This window comes from Cyprinus carpio, chromosome B4 (genome assembly GCF_018340385.1).
Source record: "Cyprinus carpio isolate SPL01 chromosome B4, ASM1834038v1, whole genome shotgun sequence".
In the NCBI taxonomy this organism is placed as follows: Eukaryota; Metazoa; Chordata; class Actinopteri; order Cypriniformes; family Cyprinidae; genus Cyprinus; species Cyprinus carpio.
In genome coordinates, this window is record NC_056600.1 from 31,463,050 (window position 1) to 31,481,946 (window position 18,897).

Genomic DNA, 18,897 nt, shown 5'->3' on the forward strand with positions numbered 1-18,897 from the left:
CTAATGGTTTTTAAGGATGTTACAATGTTATATTATAATGTTATTGTTGTTTTACTTCCTCCATTAATTTCCGTTTACAAAGCAAATTTTTTTTCAATTACATTCAGTTCGCAATCTGTCCCTTTGCGCCACCGGGCGGTAGTTTCGCAATTGATTTTAACACACGACTGACTTGCAGTTAACGCCGCGGCCCTGCAGTGGTGGTACACGTGGCGGTATTACCCATTTTGGTTGTCCACCTACTGTATAATCCCCTCTCTTTGCTCATAAGCTGGCAAAAGTGGTATGTGGATGTATTTTCTGTTTATTTTCAAGTTTAATGCAATATGTGTGTTTTCCATGTAACTTAATGTGTGACTGATGTCATGTTGTATATTTCGTCCTTTTTACTCAGTTCTACGGTGTTGGTGTTGATGTTGCTGTCTATGTTGGTATCTACAGTCGTGGCCAAAAGTTTTGAGAATTACATAAATATTAGTTTTCAAAAAGTTTGCTGCTAAACTGCTTTTAGATCTTTGTTTCAGTTGTTTCTGTGATGTACTGAAATATAATTACAAGCACTTCGTACGTTTCAAAGGCTTTTATCGACAATTACATGACATTTATTCAAAGAGTCAGTATTTGCAGTGTTGGCCCTTCTTTTTCAGGACCTCTGCAATTCGACTGGGCATGCTCTCAATCAACTTCTGGGCCAAATCCTGACTGATAGCAACCCATTCTTTCATAATAACTTCTTGGAGTTTGTCAGAATTAGTGGGTTTTTTGTTTGTCCACCCGCCTCTTGAGGATTGACCACAAGTTCTCAATGGGATTAAGATCTGGGGAGTTTCCCGGCCATGGACCCAAAAATTTCAACATTCTGGTCCCCGAGCCACTTAGTTATCACTTTTTGCCTTATGGCACGGTGCTCCATCGTGCTGGAAAATGCATTGTTCTTCAACCAAACTGTTGTTGGATTGTTGGAAGAAGTTGCTGTTGGAGGGTGTTTTGGTACCATTCTTTATTCATGGCTGTGTTTTTTTGGGCAGAATTGTGAGTGAGCCCACTCCCTTGGATGAGAAGCAACCCCACACATGAATGGTGTCAGGATGCTTTACTGTTTGGCATGACACAGGACTGATGGTAGCGCTCACCTTTTCTTCTCCGGACAAGCCTTTTTCCAGATGCCCCAAACAATCGGAAAGGGGCTCATCGGAGAATATGACTTTGCCCCAGTCCTCAGCAGTCCATTCACTATACTTTCTGGAGAAGATCAGTCTGTCCCTGATATTTTTTTTTTTTTGGAGAGAAGTGGCTTCTTTGCTGCCCTTCTTGACACCAGGCCATCTTCCAAAAGTCTACGCCTCACTGTGCGTGCAGATGCGCTCACACCTGCCTGCTGCCATTCCTGAGCAAGCTCTGCACTGGTGGCACTCCGATCCCGCAGCTGAATCCTCTTTAGGAGACCTTCCTGGCACTTGCTGGACTTTCTTGGACGCCCTGAAGCCTTATTTACAAGAATTGAACCTCTTTCCTTGAAGTTCTTGATGAACCCATAAATTGTTGATTTAGGTGCAGTCTTAGTAGCCACAATATCCTTGCCTGTGAAGCCATTTTTATGCAACGCAATGATGGCTGCACGCGTTTCCTTTGCAGGTCACCATGGTTAACAATGGAAGAACAATGATTTCAAGCATCACCCTCCTTTTAACATGTCAAGTCTGCCATTCTAACCCAATCAGCCTGACATAATGATCTCCGGCCTTGTGCTCGTCAAAATTCTCACCTGAGTTAACAAGATGATTACTGAAATGATCTCAGCAGGGCCTTTAATGACAGCAATGAAATGCAGTGGAAAGTTTTTTTTGGGGATTAAGTTAATTTTCATGGCAAAGAAGGACTATGCAATTCATCTGATCACTCTTCATAACATTCTGGAGTATATGCAAATTGCTATTATAAAAACTTAAGCAGCAACTTTTCCAAATTCCAATATTTATGTAATTCTCAAAACTTTTGGCCACGACTGTATATTAATAAATTGTGGCCTAGTGGTTAGAGAGTTTGACTCCTAACCCTAAGGTTGTGGGTTTGAGTCTCGGGCCGGCAATACCATGACTGAGGTGCCCTTGAGCAAGGCATGAACCCCCAACTGCTCCCTGGGCGTCGCAGCATAAATGGCTGCCCACTGCTCCGTGTGTGTGTTCACTGCTGTGTGTGTGCACTTTGGATGGGTTAAATGCAGAGAACGAATTCGGATTATGGGTCACCATACCTGGCTGTATGTCACATAAATCTTTTTTTTTTTAAACATCTGTGAAAAAAGGAACCTCAGCCTTCGCATTGTAACTAAGGGCAGCATATCTCAGTGTTTCCCATTCATTATCTAGACTGTGGTGAATCATAATAAACCATAGATATATTATACTTACTTATTACATAAAAGTTCTTTAACGTTGTGTTTCACGCCATTGCTTGGGCAAGTATCCATCAAACGAATTAAAACGGAAAGCTTAAAATGACTTATCAAGTCTGTTGCTGCTTATTTCAAAGTGAAGTGTACACATTGCGCAGCTTACACGATCAGCTCGTGATCTGCAGGGGGAGTGTCTACGTGGTGGCCAGGGGTGGCACCGCCCCCCCCCCCCCCCCCCTGAAATTTGGCTGGCCATCCCTGGTGCCCCCCCTACCAGATGTCTTGCAATAGGCTTGTTTTTAGTAAATTTCTAACTGTATCTGGCAGTGGCAGATCCTGGCATGTGCAGCTGCCTAGGGCCGCTTTCTTCTCCTCTTTATACTTAATTTTAGGTGGTTTCTATAGCGTGATATATAGGCTATGACAAATATCGAGCGGGCATAATGTTACATGATCCATGTAATGCGCGAGGATGCAGATTTCCTTTACTCACACAAAAACTGGATGTGTCCTTTTAAATATACATTGTTCTTTTATGAATGGTCTCTGTTCTCTCTGTAGATATTGCATGTACACGCTCAAACATTGTCTTCACATCACTGAAGACTAGCTTTTTTTTTCTAATTTAGGTGAAGAGTAGGCTGATCTCACTAAATGGAAGCAAGCTGGTTATAGTCAGCCTTCTCTAGTTATTTATTTTGTTAATAGCCTACTTATTTTAGTTAAGTGCTTAAATTGTAAATATGCATGTATTCAGTTATTTCATTAAGTGCATTTGTATTTTGTTGTTTTTGTATATAGTTTTGCAATAAAAGCGTATCAACCAGGTTCCAGAAATAATCACTGAAGGTGCTTCTGAAATTAGTGAGGGTGCTGTAGACTTAATAATTTCACATATTTTGTCCCGTCTATGGCTATGGTTATCACTATGTAAACCACTGGTACTTCGAGTGTGAATCCCGCATAAATATGCAGATGTCATTCCCGAAACTTTGCAACGTGTGTGGCGCGACACAAAGTTCTACATTTTAAATGTATCATAGACTAGAAAGCTTGCAAAGAGTGCTCATAAACTCTAAAAAGCTGTCACTCTTTGTTTAGTGAGTGTATACACAATGTATTATAACATAAATCGTGCTGCAAACCATTTTTTCCTCCTCTTTCATCATTGCTGATCCAAAAGCACCACCTGTTGTCAGAGAGTGAATTTGCGTTCTCATTCAGCCTGTTTTTGTTTCATGCAGGTTTTATCTTTGTATCATGAATATAATGCTGTGGTTTGTTCTAATTTCAAATGCTTTTTTTAATTTAATATGTTTAGTTGTAGCAGTTGCAAAAAATGTTTCATGGCAAGGAAAAATATTTATGGCTGGTAAATTTTCTCAAGTCACCAGTGTCACGACACGCACACAAACAGGTAGATCCAATTGCAGTATGTTTTATTAGGATAATCCAAATCTCATGGTCAGCCAGGCAAAGGTCACAATCCAGGTAAGCAGTCCAGAAACAAGAAACATACACAACATCCGAGAACCACGACAAACCAGGGTGACATTCAACAAGGACTCCGTGACAATGACAGAACAACCGGGGTATTTATACACAAGGAAATGACAATGCTAACGGGGAATTAGCTGAGTGCAATGATTGATAACCACGGACAGCTGAGTGCAATGAGCAGTGATGAAACAGACAAGACTATGGGAAATGCAGTTCTAAAGTGGAGTGACGATAAGGGGAAGTGAGACCTCTAGTGGCCACCCAGGGAGACACAGAACAGACACCGTGACAACCAGCCACTGGCAGATGTGAAAGTTAGTTTTAGGCCCTGCTTGCAAGTGTAGAAAATAGGACAAAGGTATTTCCATACAGTAGAGTAAGGTAAAATAATATACCTGAGAAAAAAATAATAATAATAATAATTTATTTCACAGTGCAATTGTTTTACTATATATGGCTATTACTGTCATAGGAATAATAATATACAATTATTATTATTATTATTATTATAGTTTTATTCTAATTTGTTTGGCTTCCAAATTCAAAATTCACCACTGAGACTGAGACACTATATCCAAAATGAGGGTCGAGTCCCCTTTAAATTTCAAGAACAAGTACAATCACCATATTTTTTCTTTTACTTTTCACACTGAACCTGTGTTGGAGCTCATAATTTTGAACTCTCAAAGTGCACAAGATTTAACCGTAGATGAGGTGGCTGCATAAATTCAGTTTTGTTTTTGTTTTTTGCTGTGGGATACCATGAAAATAAAATTGTGTTAAATAATATACAAATTTTACCTCTGATATTATAACAGTGATTAAGAATTAAAGTTATTTTATTGACTCAGAAGTATACAGATGTCTTTTTGTCGGTGCTGTTGCCATGGTCAATCGTAATTTCGGAGCTCCATTGATCATGACTTCTCATAGTCGTGGTGCATGTGCTAAACTCAGCCAACCTACTCAGAGTGGATTGAACTAACTCTGTTCAGCTGTTTAGAAACCAAAAACTCAGAGTTTCCCATCTCAGTCAACTCAGAGTTCAAGTTTTAACTCAGAGTTTGTTGAACCTCCTTATTGAAATGGGCCCCAAATAGTGTAATTGTTTTTAAATGTAATACTTGTTGTAATTACAGGGGTTATTATCTAAAATTTCCATGAATTAGATGTACATTTCAGACATCTTCACTTTCATTACAACCTGTAGGCTAATTGAGTGAAATCAAATTAGGCATGTGTGTTTCCATAGTTGCTGATACATCTATTTTCAGATATAATTGCTCTTTTTTTTTTTTAGGTTTTGCTTTTGAATATACACACATGGTCAGAATTGTTGGTACCCATGGTAAATATGATCAAAGAAGGCTGTGAAAATAAATCTGCATTGTTAATCCTTTTGAGCTTTTATTTAAAAAATTCTCAAAAATCTTACCTTTCATTGGAGAATAAGAATTTTAAATGGGAGGAAATATCATTATGAAGTAAATGTTTTTCTCTAATACACATTGGACACAATTAATGGTATCCTTTTATTCAATACTTTTTAAAACCTCCATTTGCCAAAATATCAGCTCTGAGTTTTCTCCTCTAATGCCTGATGAGGTTAGAGAACACCTGACAAGACATCAGAGACAATTCCTTAATCTAGAATCACTCAATACCCTTCAGATTCCCAGCTCCATGATGGTGCTTCTCCCACTGCCCAGTGACCCATTTTTGTGTTGTTTTTAGATTACTGTCCGGTTGGAAGATCCAAACATGGCCCATTATAAGATTTCTAACAGTCACTTTTTTATTTTTGTTTTATTTTTTATCTGTTGGTATTAGATAGAATTAAAGATTCCATGTGTCTAAACAAGATGTCCAGGACCTCCAGCAGAAATATAGGCCCACAACATTAAAAATACAGCAGTATATTTCATTGTACACATGGGGTGCTTTTTATCCCTGTGTTCACCTAACCCATTTTGAGTGTTTGCTGCTAAAAAGCTAATTTTTAGTAATATCTGACCATAGAAGCCAGTCCCGTTTGAAGTTCCTGTCGTGTCTGACAGCTGAATATGCTGGCGATTGTTTTTGGATAACAGCATTTTCTTTTCTTGTTTTCCAAACAACAGATGGTATAGGTGCTGTTTGATATATATTTTTAAAGGTTTCTGACCCTGAGACTCAAATATGTTCTGCAATTCTCCAGCTGTGGTCCTTGGAGAGTCTTTGGTCACTCAAACTGTCCTCCTCACCATTCATTAGGACGATATAAACACACATCCTCTTCCAGGATTGATTTGTAACATTTTCTGTAATTATTGCCCTGATGGTGGAAATTAGCTCATTTCTTAATCACTTTATATTTTGTGAAGCTCAATCATCTTTTGCTGCACATCAGAAATATATTCTTTGTTTTTTTTCATTGTGATGGATGATTAAGGACATTTTGACCATTGTTTTCCCTCCTATTTATATCCTGTGAAACAGGAAGCTATAGATGGATAATTTAATGTTCATAATCACCCTGGGGGAGGTTCAGCCAACTCTGAGTTAAAACTTGAACACTGAGTTGACTTACTCTAAGATGGGAAACTCTGAGTTTTCGGGTTTAGAACAGCTGAATTTAGTTAGTTCAATCGACTCTGAGTAGGTTGACTCTTGAGTTTAGAATGTGCACCACAACTATGAAAAGCCATGATCAATTGTGCTCCGATATTATGATTCAACATGGCAAAAGTACCCGACAAAAAGACGTCTGCATACTTCAGAGTCAATACAAGTTTAAGTCTTATCACTGTTATAATACTTACACTTACATATAATTAGCTGAAGTATGATAATGTGTATTTGGCGTGCTGTCCGGAGAAGAGCTCCAAGCTTGGGAATGGCCCGAACCTAGAGCACCCCCTCGTATAAGTGTAAACTGAACTCAAAGTGAGGAGATGGGGTGGAGGAGTGATGCTGATAAACCGTCAATGGATAAGTCAGCTGTATTTATACTATGGTGTTGATTAACTTGAATGTGCTCCACCGGTGTTAATTAGGCTAAGTATCTGATGCACTCCTCCAGAACCTTGTTAATAAAACATAATTTCACAAGATCACGTTTACATATAATTAGCTGAAGTGTGATAATGCTTATTTGGCGTGATGTCCGGGGAAGGGCTCCGAGCTTGGGAATGGCCCGAACCTAGAGTACCATCCAAAAAGCAAGAACACCCCCCCAAAATAAGCACTGAGTACTGGCGGGGGCTGATGATTGGGAAGTCAGCTGGTTGGCAGGCCGGAAGAGCCTACATACTCCGGTGGGAGCGACTTATGCGTTGGAAGGGTAGGCCCCACTGGCTGCTGGTACTGGACTATGTGGTTTAAGGTGCCCGGTCGGTCACATGCATCAGATGGGTAAGCCTCGCTGGGCGGGGAGGGAGAAAAGGAAAACCCAACTGGGAGGGCTCTCGCGCCATTCGATGGGGTATCATGCTAAGAACATCGAATGGGTAAGCCTCGCCAGGTGGGGGGAAAAGACATGAGGATAGCTGAGAGGGCTTGGACAGCGTTCGTCGTGAGGTCGAGACTCATGGTGTCGGATGGCTAAGTCTCGCCAACTGTAGAAAAGAAGATAAAAGTTGTGTGGCCGGGAGACTCTCGCCGATGTCCAACGGGACCACACAGCATCGAACGGGTAAGCCCTGCTGACCATAGAATGGAAAGGTAGATTGTCTGGTCAGGAGGCTCTCGCTGATGTCCAACGGGACCACACAGCATCAAACGGGTAAGCCTCACTGACCATAGAATGGAAAAGGTAAGGTTGTCTAGCCGGAAGACTCTCGCCGACGTCCGATTGGAGCTCAATGCTCACGGCATAGAACGGATAAGCCTCTCCGGACGTAAGACAGAAAGGTAAGCTTGTGTGGCCGGGAAGGTCTCGCCAGCATCCGACAGGAGCTCAATACTCGGGGCAATGGATGGGTAAGCCTCGCCGATCTTAGAAAGGAAAAAGGTAAATTTGTGTGGCCGGGAGGCTCTCACCGGCATTGGATGGGTAAGCCTCGTTGACTGCAGGATGAAAAGGTTTATTTATTAATTAATTTATTTTTATTTATTTTTTTTTATGTGAAACTGGTTAGTTCGGATGTAGCTTTGATAGGCTTCTGAAGACCATGCTCCTAGAGTTTAGATCTGCTGCTTGGAGAGGCCTCTTTTGGGCTGCTGATGTTGCTGCCCTGATGTGATAGGAATGGCTGGAGAAATTCTTTGCTGGGATGCCCGACAATTGCAGGACGGATCTGAGATGTTTTTGGAACCAGAAATGAGTGACAGGTTTTTTTTGGCGTCATTAAAAAATAAATAGTGGTTCGTGGGGGAATTTAGCCTGAGGATTTCTAAGGTGGAGGTGGATTGGTATGGTTGGATTGGAGAAGAAAAAGTCAGGTTGTCTGGCCGGAAGCACTCTTGTTCAATGCTCCGAACAATTTGAGTTATCTAAAAGGGGAGATGCTATGAGGACTACTTTGCTTAATTGTTTAACAAATCCAATAAGATGCTTCCGATAACATGTCAAAAAATCTTGGTGCGGCTTTACATTCCAAAGTTAAGCGTACAACAAAATACAATTTCCTGTGCCAGTGTACCCCAATTAAGTGCCATGAATCTGGATGCATAGGCATAGCTTGGAAAGCTGAGGTGATGTCTACTTTTGCCAGCCAAGTGCTAAGACCCATGATTTTTTTTTCTTCTATCTTCATATTGATTGCATGATCGATATCCTACAGTTGAGAGAGAGAGTTCATCAAGAGCAATCGAGGTGATTTGCTTGAAAACGGCAAATTATGTGGAGCTTACAGATCGATTAGGAGTTTCTTACCACAGAATTTTCAGAGTAGCCACTCCAATGGGCTAATGCAAAACTGAGAAGGCGGGGCATCGAAAGGGCTGATCATGAACCCTTGTTTAATTCACGCCGCCTATGGGGGAAAGCTGAACAGATTATTTAAATGAAATGGCTGGATGTAATGAAAAACTCAGAGAAATGGAAACTTTTGATGTCCACATTCGAGGATTTATGATTGCTGTAGCATTTCTGTTGTAAAACATTGTCCAAATATTAAAGACTGTCCAAACATTGTGGATTTAGGTTTTGAGGTTTGGCTGATTGCTGGGAGACTAATAACTTAGATTGAACAGATCCGCTTTGATTACCCTTCGCGAGGACAGAATGTCGGAATTTGAAGAGGATAGAATGTCATTATATTGTTTAAAAAACAGACTATGATCTGGCTTATTCAATACGGTCAATTTTCTGCTTGGTGGACTTATTTAAACACAGCCGAAAGCCTAATTGAGCGATATATGTATTTGGAGTCATGTGGCTGGCTCGAGCAGAGAACATTTTTCTACGATCAATATAACTTATAATTATCGATTATTAATCAACAGAATAAGACAGAAATCTCTGGCCCAATGGCGTTAGTGATGGCCTTAGATGAGGGAAACCAGGATTTGTGGCCGGATGTTGTGAACCACTGGAGATGGCTCCAAGGCAGAAGCTGAAGGCAACAGCATATGGTGGCACGGGCAGGGTGTTGCAAAAAAGAGATATTGTGATTTTAAATGTCAAGTATAGAGGTGTCAGCTGATTTAAGCATGGGCCGTGATTATCTTGGGAGGCAGCCACCTGTGCTAATTAGGCGACCTCTGGCGGCTTGAGGAACCTTGTTAAAGAAAACATGGATTAGAGAAAAGAAAGATGTTCATTCAAATTATTGTGAGTGGAGGAGTATTTGCTTTCGTTAGTGTCTGGGTTTGGGATTTGGAGTAACACTGAAAAGGTATGTGAGGTACCCCAGTTTTTTGTTATTTAGTAGGAGGAAAAAAAGCCGATCACGTGGGGGCCTTTGCACAAGTACAGAGGGTCAGTGGATGCTTTTGCTATGATGCAAAGATGCATTATTGTAGGCCATTTGGGTAACAGAATATGGTTTGTGTGACATTGCTTTAAATGTACAAAATGCCATAGTTGCCTGCAATGTTGCCATTATTGTACTCATCTATGTTGCCTCTCTCAATTTAGCAATTTCTACAGGCTACCCTAGCATTGTTTTCCCAAAGCACTCAGCAACAAATTGACAAATGCGTTGTGATTGGCCAATAAATTATAGGCACGTCGTTGAAATGTAACACCCGCAAATCAATCTTCATCTTTCAATCCGTTTAAGACAGTGTACTTCACTTACAGCCCAAAAAATGCTAGTGGAAATTAAGAGTCGCTGAGCCACATTGATATTTTGTATTCTTTGCCGTTTGCGATGTGGTTAACAATTGCTGAACTTCCTTTGTGACACAACTCTCATTCACACAACTTTCAGCAACAAATGATCTACATTTGATCAGTCGAATAGCAAGTATCTAAAAATTAATAACAAAACATGGCCTGTAGCTGATTTAGAAGCAAGAGATTGAGGCCTGTCAGATACAACACTGCGGCCATGAAGAGCTGCGTCCAAAAATGGTTGCTGTTCGAAGCGGGTAAGCGAAAGATTCCTGAGGCTTTGCTACTTTCAGAAGGCCAAATAAAGGCTTGTTTGGAAGCCTGCCGCTGCGACCCAGCGCTTAAGGAGAGCTGGGTCATTTGGGCCCGCGGGGCAAAATGGTGGTGGTGAGAGAGGTGGGGGCGTTGGGGCTTTGGGAGCTGAGCCGAACTATAGGGGCCCTGGCGTCAAAGGATTTAGGTTTTGAGGTTTGGCTGATTGCTGGGAGACTAATAACTTAGATTGAACAGATCCGCTTTGATTACCCTTCGCGAGGACAGAATGTCGGAATTAATCAGAGTTTGCCTCTGGCTTAAATACGGTCAACTTTCTGATTGGCTGCGCCGTGGAGTGCGTGTGGCTGGTCGAGCAGAGAACAGCGGCTGCGATAAATCCTGTAGCTCGGCGGCGGTGTCTGGCGGAGAAGGAGCGATCCTGGGGCTGTAACAGGTGTCTTGCTGGATGAAGGACCGATCCCTTCAACTGGCAACCTTGCCCGACAGAACCAAAAAATCCCCAGTATAGACCTCGTCGTCTAAATGGGAGAAGCTGAGTCTGACATATAATGGCAAAGGGTGCAAACCGAATTCTGATAAACTGTCAATGGATAGAGGTAAGTCAGCTGTATTTATACTATGGTGTTGATTAACTTGAGTGTGCTCCACCTGTGCTAATTAGGCTAAGTATCTGACGCGCTCCTCTGAACCTATTCAACATAAGAAGATCATTTCTTTCGAGAGAAATGCTACCTTCATTCAAATCTTGTATAAACAAGGAGACTATTGCTTTCGTCTTTGAATTGGTTCCTTTAAAAAGTAAAACCTTTTATCATGTATGTGAGGTACCCTTGTTATTTAGTTAATAATAAAAAAAAAAAAAAAAACACGGACCACTCCCACACCTAAAACACTTAAATAGGACGATATTACACATTATGCAAATAACACAAATATCATTAATTTTTGAATTTGGAGTAACAGAATATGCTAACATGCTTTAATGTACAAAAACACATAATTTTTCAAATATTGTACATTATTGTAGGTCCTCTATGCCCTGCCTCTCTCAAACGCGTCAATTTCTACAAAGTCCCTCATTCTGACAAGCACAGTCTACTCTGATTGGCCAACTGACCCAGTGCGTTGTGATTGGCCAAACACCGCAAGCACTCGTCAGAAATGTAACACCCCTTTCCATAATTGTGAGCTTCATCTTTCAAAATAAATGTAAAGACAGTTTACCATCACTTCAAGCCCAAAAGGTGAAAAAGGACATTATTAACTGAGTCGCGTGACAGCCACAATGATGATGTTTGTATGTGTTTGCAGTACACAAGCCATGGACGGTTAAGATTGCTGACTTCACTGTGTGACCCTGTCTCTCTCTCTCACACACACAAACGCGTGCACAAAACTCTGCATTTGATCAGTCAATAGCAAGTACTTAAACAAATAACAAAACATACAGTAGCTGATTTAGAAGCACCAGATTGTCATAGCAAAGTCAGAATGACCTCCTCTCCTAGGTTCATGAAACGGTCGTCCATAAAATGCGTTGCTGTTCTGTTGTAAGTAATCTTAAAGATTCCTAAATGCATCTACTTTCGGAAGGCCAAATAAAGTGCTTCTCATTTGCATCTAGATTATAAACAGAGCATCTCCTCTGACATGGCTGCTTCAACATTTTTCTGTTCATTTACACAAATATTTCCACATAGTGACGTGGGGGCGTGTTTGAATGAGCCGTTTTAGGGGGGCGTGGCAGGGTCTAGCACTTTGATAAAGAATATCTCTTTTGGATTTGAGACTTTAGTCTTGGCAACTTTACAGATCTACTACATGGACCAAGAGCTTATAACACTCCAAAGAGAAAGGAAAAATTGAAATCAACATCTAACTACTGGGGTGCCTCAGGGCTCAGTTCTTGGACCACTTCTCTTCTCTGTCTACATGGCATCATTAGCTGGAGTCATTAGGTTCTGTCATTCAGCCTGGATAGCTTTTGTCATACCATTGCTATACTGATTTTTTCAACTCTACCTCTCATTCCATCCTGAATGATCCATCGGTAGCTGCTCGCATCTCACTTGTCTAACAGACATTTCTTGCTGGATGAAGGACCATCACCTTCAACTCAACCTTGCCAAGACAGAACTGCTTGTGGTTCCAGCAAAACATCGTTTCATCAAAATTTCACCATCAAGTTAGGCACATCAACCATTCCTCCTTCAAAAACAGCTAGAAACCTTGGAGTTATGATTGATGATCAGCTAACTTTCTCAGACCACATTACTAAAATTGTCCGGTCCTGCAGATTGGCTTTATTCAACATCAAGAAGATCAGGCCCTTTCTTTCCGAACATGCTGCACAACTCCCTTGTTCAAGCTCTTGTTCTGTCCAGGCTAGACTATTGCAACGCTCTCTTTGTATGTCTTCCAGCCAGTTCTATCAAACCTTTACAATTAATCCAGAATGCGGCAGCAAGATTAATTTTTAATGAGCCAAAAAGAATACACGTCACACCTCTGTTTATCAATTTGCACTGGCTACCAATAGCTGCTTGCATAAAATTCAAGGCATTGATGTTTGTATACAAAACCACCACTGGCTCTGCAAAGCCTTTAAACTAAATTCATTACTTCAGACTTATGTGCCCTCTAGAAGCTTGCGTTCTGCAAGTTTTAACGTCGCTTGATTGTGCCATCCCAAAGAAGCACAAAGTCACTTTTTATGGACTTTCATTAAATGTTCCCTCCTGGTGGAATGACCTGCCCCAAAGAATCCGAGCATTTGAGTCCTTAGCCATCTTCAAGAATCGGCTTAAAACACATCTCTTCCATCTTTATTTGACCCTCTAACTTTTAAAGTTAAAGTGAAAGTGAAGTGACATTCAGCAAGTATTTGACCCATGGTCAGAAATTAGTGTATATTGTTATTGAAACTTCATAATATTTGCACTTGATTAGCAGTTAGTCAACAACACACAGTTTGGAAAAAACACTTTGGAAAAGTGTCTAACTAGTTTATGTTTACACGTTATGTGAGCAAACTAGGGTTCAAGTATATAAACCTAAATAAATTGAAGGTGAGAGAACTGTACTCATGTTTATGATCTCTGCTGAGACTAAAGTGCTTTCGATTGGGAGTCTTTCTTCTGAGGAAATCCAAATCACTCACTATTCTAATCCTCAAAAACCAAATAAAATCAACTACCTTTCTGATTGGGGTGAATTATGTCTTATTCCTTATAAAAAGAGGACCTCTGGCATCGCGAAGTTCAAACTGTTTTCTTTTTAATAATAAAAAGCCCTTGCTACGTAACCTGCGTGAAGAACAGTCTCGCTGCGTTGTCTTCTGTTGTGTGGGCGTATTCAAAGCCGCGCGCTTTCTAAATTATGTGAAACATTTGAATCTCAAAAGCGCGCTCGGCGCGGGGGCGTGGTCGCATTACAAGATATATGAAGGGAGACAGCATGTATGTACATGATTGTGTTTTTGAGAAAAACAAATGTTATGACATCGCGTTGTTTTCATAGATATGGATTACTTTATCACAGAATATTTGTTTTCAGCAGCACTTGTTTAGTTTAAAAGGCGTAACTACATGAATCAGGCTTTCTGCATAATGAGCTATCTCTCTCATGTCTCTTTACGTTGAGTACAAAATTCATATGAGTTACAGTTCATTTTAATGACGCGTTTGTATCTGAAGATCAGCGCAGACAAAATCAAAGCTGCAGACAGCACTCCTTGTTTGTTTGCATCTTTATTTTATAAGTGCACAAAGTTTTCAGTTGTTATTATGTCTGTATACAAAAAAACATTTAGTAGACCCTTTACAGATTCGATTATTATTAATGTATTGCACTTAGAATCTGGTACGATCAAAACTGAAAGTGTAATTTACATAAGTTCTTTTATTATTACATCAAGGGTTATCAGGAGAAAACTTCATATACCCCAAAACGCGTATCTTTGTTTAAAATGTTTACTTATGTGACTCCAGAGGTTATAAAAACAATAAATTTTCACAAGTCTACATCTGGGTTGACAGAGCCTCTCATCGCGAAGCAACCTAAAATAAATTGAAGGTCTAAATAAATAGTGCTCTTGTCACAATCGCAAACATCTCAAACGTAAAAATTCTTAAATTCTTAATTCAATAAATCGAAGGGAGACGTGAAAAACGGACATGCTCTTGTCGCAGTCGTTTTCAGCAGCACTTGTTTTAGTTTAAAAGTAGACATGTCAGGCTTTTAAATGTCTCTTCTTCGTTGAGTATTCACTGAGTTACAGTTCATTTTAATGACGCGTTTGTAAAAGATTCTTTTATAAGTGCACAAAGTTTTGTGTTATTATTATACAAAAAAAATGTAGACCCTTTACTTGTGTTTAATAAATCGCGTATACGCGTTAATCGACTCCAGAGGGTCAAAACAAAGTATCAGTTGTCTGCGTCTTATGCTATAGTTTTGGGGAAGTTGTGGCCTAGTGTTTAGAGAGTTTTTACTCCCCCAACTGCTCCCCGAGCCCCGCAGCATAAATGGCTGCCCACTGCTCCGGGTGTGTGTTCACGGTGTGTGTGTGTTCACTGCTGTGTGTGTGCACTTTGGATGGGTTAAAAGCAGACCACGAATTCTGAGTATGGGTCACCATATTTGGCTGTATGTCACGTCACTCACTTTTTTTTCACTCACTAGACTGTGAAGAAGATTGCAGTTTCACATTTTGCATATGCATAACAAAGTGAACTATTTTTTACATGCAATGAGACAAAATAAAAACAAGATTTGTAATGAAGAAAAAAAAGAATGCAATTTCTAAAATGTTATGATACAGAGAGACTGAAACAGATCACAGCAGTATAGACCTACAGAGTAGGCTATCAGTCATCAGCATGATTATAATGAGAGAACTTGAGTTTAAACAGAGGAAGTTTTATTAATCCGTCCCTTCTTTTCAGTTTCAGTGATTTAGCTAAATTGTGCCAAGTTTAATTTACCTGTTTCTTGTTTTAGTTAGGCCTAAATAAAGGGGGATGAAATTATAGTCTCTAACATTGTACTAAAATAAAGGAAATAATTCAAAAAATACGCAACAATTTCTTAATTAGTGAACAGATATTCCCCATGTATATTCGTTACCTGTCCTTTATTCTGACAAAGTATGTGCATGACAAAAATGCATGCTGTTTTAATAAAGGAATTTTAATATATAAATTATTATTTAATATATAAGCCATCAAATGTAACATCAGCGAGGCAAACCTGACGGCTATTTGTAAAAATGCACTTTGAAGCATTTTTTTAATAACTTGTGGTTAAAGTGCCACTCAGCAGTCAAAAGCTGCAAATGCATTTTGCAGACACGGCAGCGCCGCCCATGGTGGTAAAAAACACATTCTAGTTGGCCACCTACTGTACAGAGACACATAAAAGTTTAAACAATAAAACCCAAAAACTCCTCCTGCTTGACATACTTGAGTTTGTCCAGTGAGCAGTTTGGATCCTCCAGTTTTTCAGAGAGCAGCTTGACTCCTGAATCTCCTGGGTGATTGTAGCTCAGATCCAGCTCTCTCAGGTGTGACGGGTTTAAACTCAGAGCTAAAGACACATAATGACAGCCTTCCTCTGTCACCATACAGCCAGACAACCTACAAAAACACAACAGCAGTCCACATGACATTAGTTTGTTTGTTGTTCCTTTTTACAGTATATTGAACTGATTGTTCAATAAAAACAACTGGTCGCAATAAAGATACTTTTGTGCTCATTTAGCATTATCAAAAAGAAACAAATATTCCCCCAAATCACTGAACATTATATATCTTGCATTTAAATGCAAAAGCGTTAGATCTCTCACACAAAAATAGTGGCACAATACTGCTCCTGAAATCTTATGTCAACAAAGTAGTGAAAGAAAAAAATATAAAGATAAGACAACACTTCTAATGTTCTAATCTAATCTGCTACCCCCACCCACATGAGAGATTTGTGCCAAAATGACACTTTAATGATTTATTAATTTATATGTTCCTGTGGCTCAGTGGTAGAGCATTGCGTTAGCAGCGCAAAAGGTCATGGGTTCAATTCTCAGGGAACACACATACTGATAAAAAAAAAATGTATAGCCTGAATGCACTGTAAGTCGCTTTGGATAAAAGAGTCAGCTAAATGCATAAATGTCAATGTATATCTTTCTTAGTTTATTGAACAGTTATGCTTAACCCTCTGGAGTCGATTAACGCGTATACGCGTTTTGGGGTATTTTCTCCTGATAACCCCGAAAAGAACTTAAATTACACTTTCAGTTTTGATCGTACAGATAAGAGCAATACATCAATCGAATCTGTAAAGGGTCTACCTTTTTTTGTATACAGACATAATAACAACAAAACTTTGTCCACTTATAAAATAAAGATAACAAACAAGGAGTGCTGTCTGCAGCCTTTGTCTGCGCTGATCTCCAGTTACAAATGCGTCATTAAAACTGAACTGTAACTCAGTGAATACTCAACACCGAGACATGAGAGAGATATCTATAGAAAGCCTGACATGTCTACTTTTTAAACTAAACAAGTGCTGCTGAAAACAAATATTCTGTGATAAAGTAATCCATATGAAAACAACGCGATGTCTGTTTTTCACGTCTACCTTCATTATCTTCTAATGCGACCACGCCCCCGCTGGCCGAGCGCGCCTTTGAGATTCAAATGTTTTCACTGAAGCACGCGGCTTTTGAATACGCCCACACACAACAGAAGACAATGCAGCGAGACTGTTAAGTTTTTTTTTATTTAACTTAACTGCTTCCCTATCAAAGAAATAAAAAACAAACAACCCAAAAAAGATGTGATGTGGTTGAGGATTTGAGATTTGGATTTCCTCAGAAAAAAGAACGAAGCACTTTATTCAGCAGAGATCAGAGATCATAAACATGAGTAAGTCTCTTTTTTATTTATTTATATACTTGTACTAGTTTTCACATAACGTGTAAACATTTTACTAGTTAGACTTTTTCCAAAGACTTTTTCCAAACTATAATTCCTGACTAAATGTATAATCAAGTGAAATATTATGAAGTTTCAATAACAATATACACTACTATACCATTCAAAAGCTTGATGTAAATAATATAAATGTAACAATAAATGTAACTGTAACAAATGTAACAATCATTGCTGTTCTTTCAATTTATCCCCCCTAAAAAACCTAAAAAAAAATATTCTCAGCTCTTTTCAACATTAATAATAATATAATAATAATAATAATAATGATGATGATGATAATAACAATAAATGTTTTTTTGTAGAAAATAAGATTGTTAAAAAGGATTTCTGAAGGATTGTGTGACTGGAGTAATGATGCAAAAAAAATCAGTTTGAAAGTCAGCTTTGATTGTTCCTAATAAACTGTTTAACTGCACTCACAAGTGAATATTAAATTATGTTGTGGGATAATTAAATATATTCTAAATAAACTACAAACATAAAATTATAAACATTTATTTTGTCCTCACATTCTTTCTTGTAACTCATCCCTCTCAGTGACACAGCTGACTGAATGGCTCATTATGCAGCTCATTATGCAGGTCTTTGTCTTCTCAGGTGTGAATTCATGATAGTTGACGCCTACTCGCATATGACTTTTACCAACAAAAAGTGTCTTAGAAAATTTAAATCAATATATTGTTTTCTGTAAGTGAGTAAAAACAAGATGATTTTCACATCATTTAGAAAAAAAAAAATTCCAGGCTACAAGCTCCAGTTCTCAAAATTCCTGGGAACCAATTTTCTGTATGTGTTTTATTGCCTTATTCAAGTGATTTAAAATTTTTAGTTTTTCACTAACCACGCATACCATTTTTTTTCTCAAAAACACAATCATGTACATACATGCTGCTCACATATTATTATAGCCCAGTATTGTGCTGATTACAGTGAGATTAGACTTTAGCCATTTAGATATTTATAAGAAACTGAAAAAATCACAAATGTCAGGGCATGACAAAACTTCTCCAGGCCCCAAAAATACCCTTAGACTCCAGAGGCTTAATGATGAATGAAACATTCAGCACAAATCTTCTTTACAGACAACGTAGGCATGCTGAGCCTGAGCACAGAGCAGAGTATTTGCAAAAAAAGGAAACAGAACTGAGATCCTGAGACAAAAAAGAGCACAGACTGAGAGCAGAAATAATACATTTTATTTATAAAGCACCTTTTTAACACCAAAAGTGCATACAATAGTCAATGCAGTGTAATAAAACTACAACTATACAAGTAAAAAAAGTATATATATATATATATATATATATATATACACTTACATAACACAATATAGTACAATATATAATATATAGTAAAAAACACATTAGTACAACTTAATGCATTTGGTTCATTTTATGTACTGTTTTAATTATGCAGTAATAGTAATAATCATCATCATCATTTCTTAAAATAACTTAAAGTAGGGGTATACCTAA

The 18,897-nt window shown here is 38.9% G+C and overlaps 1 protein-coding gene across 3 annotated transcripts in view; it reads right to left on the reverse strand.

Annotated features, from left to right (window-relative positions):
• LOC109065237 (NACHT, LRR and PYD domains-containing protein 3-like) overlaps positions 1–18,897 on the reverse strand; it is an 80,941-nt gene that overhangs the window by 10,913 nt on the left and 51,131 nt on the right. For all 3 annotated transcript variants that reach the window (XM_042722895.1, XM_042722894.1, XM_042722897.1), the window contains one exon: positions 15,893–16,066. In XM_042722895.1, the coding sequence (XP_042578829.1) occupies positions 15,893–16,066 (174 nt within the window). The remainder of the gene's footprint in view (positions 1–15,892; positions 16,067–18,897) is intronic.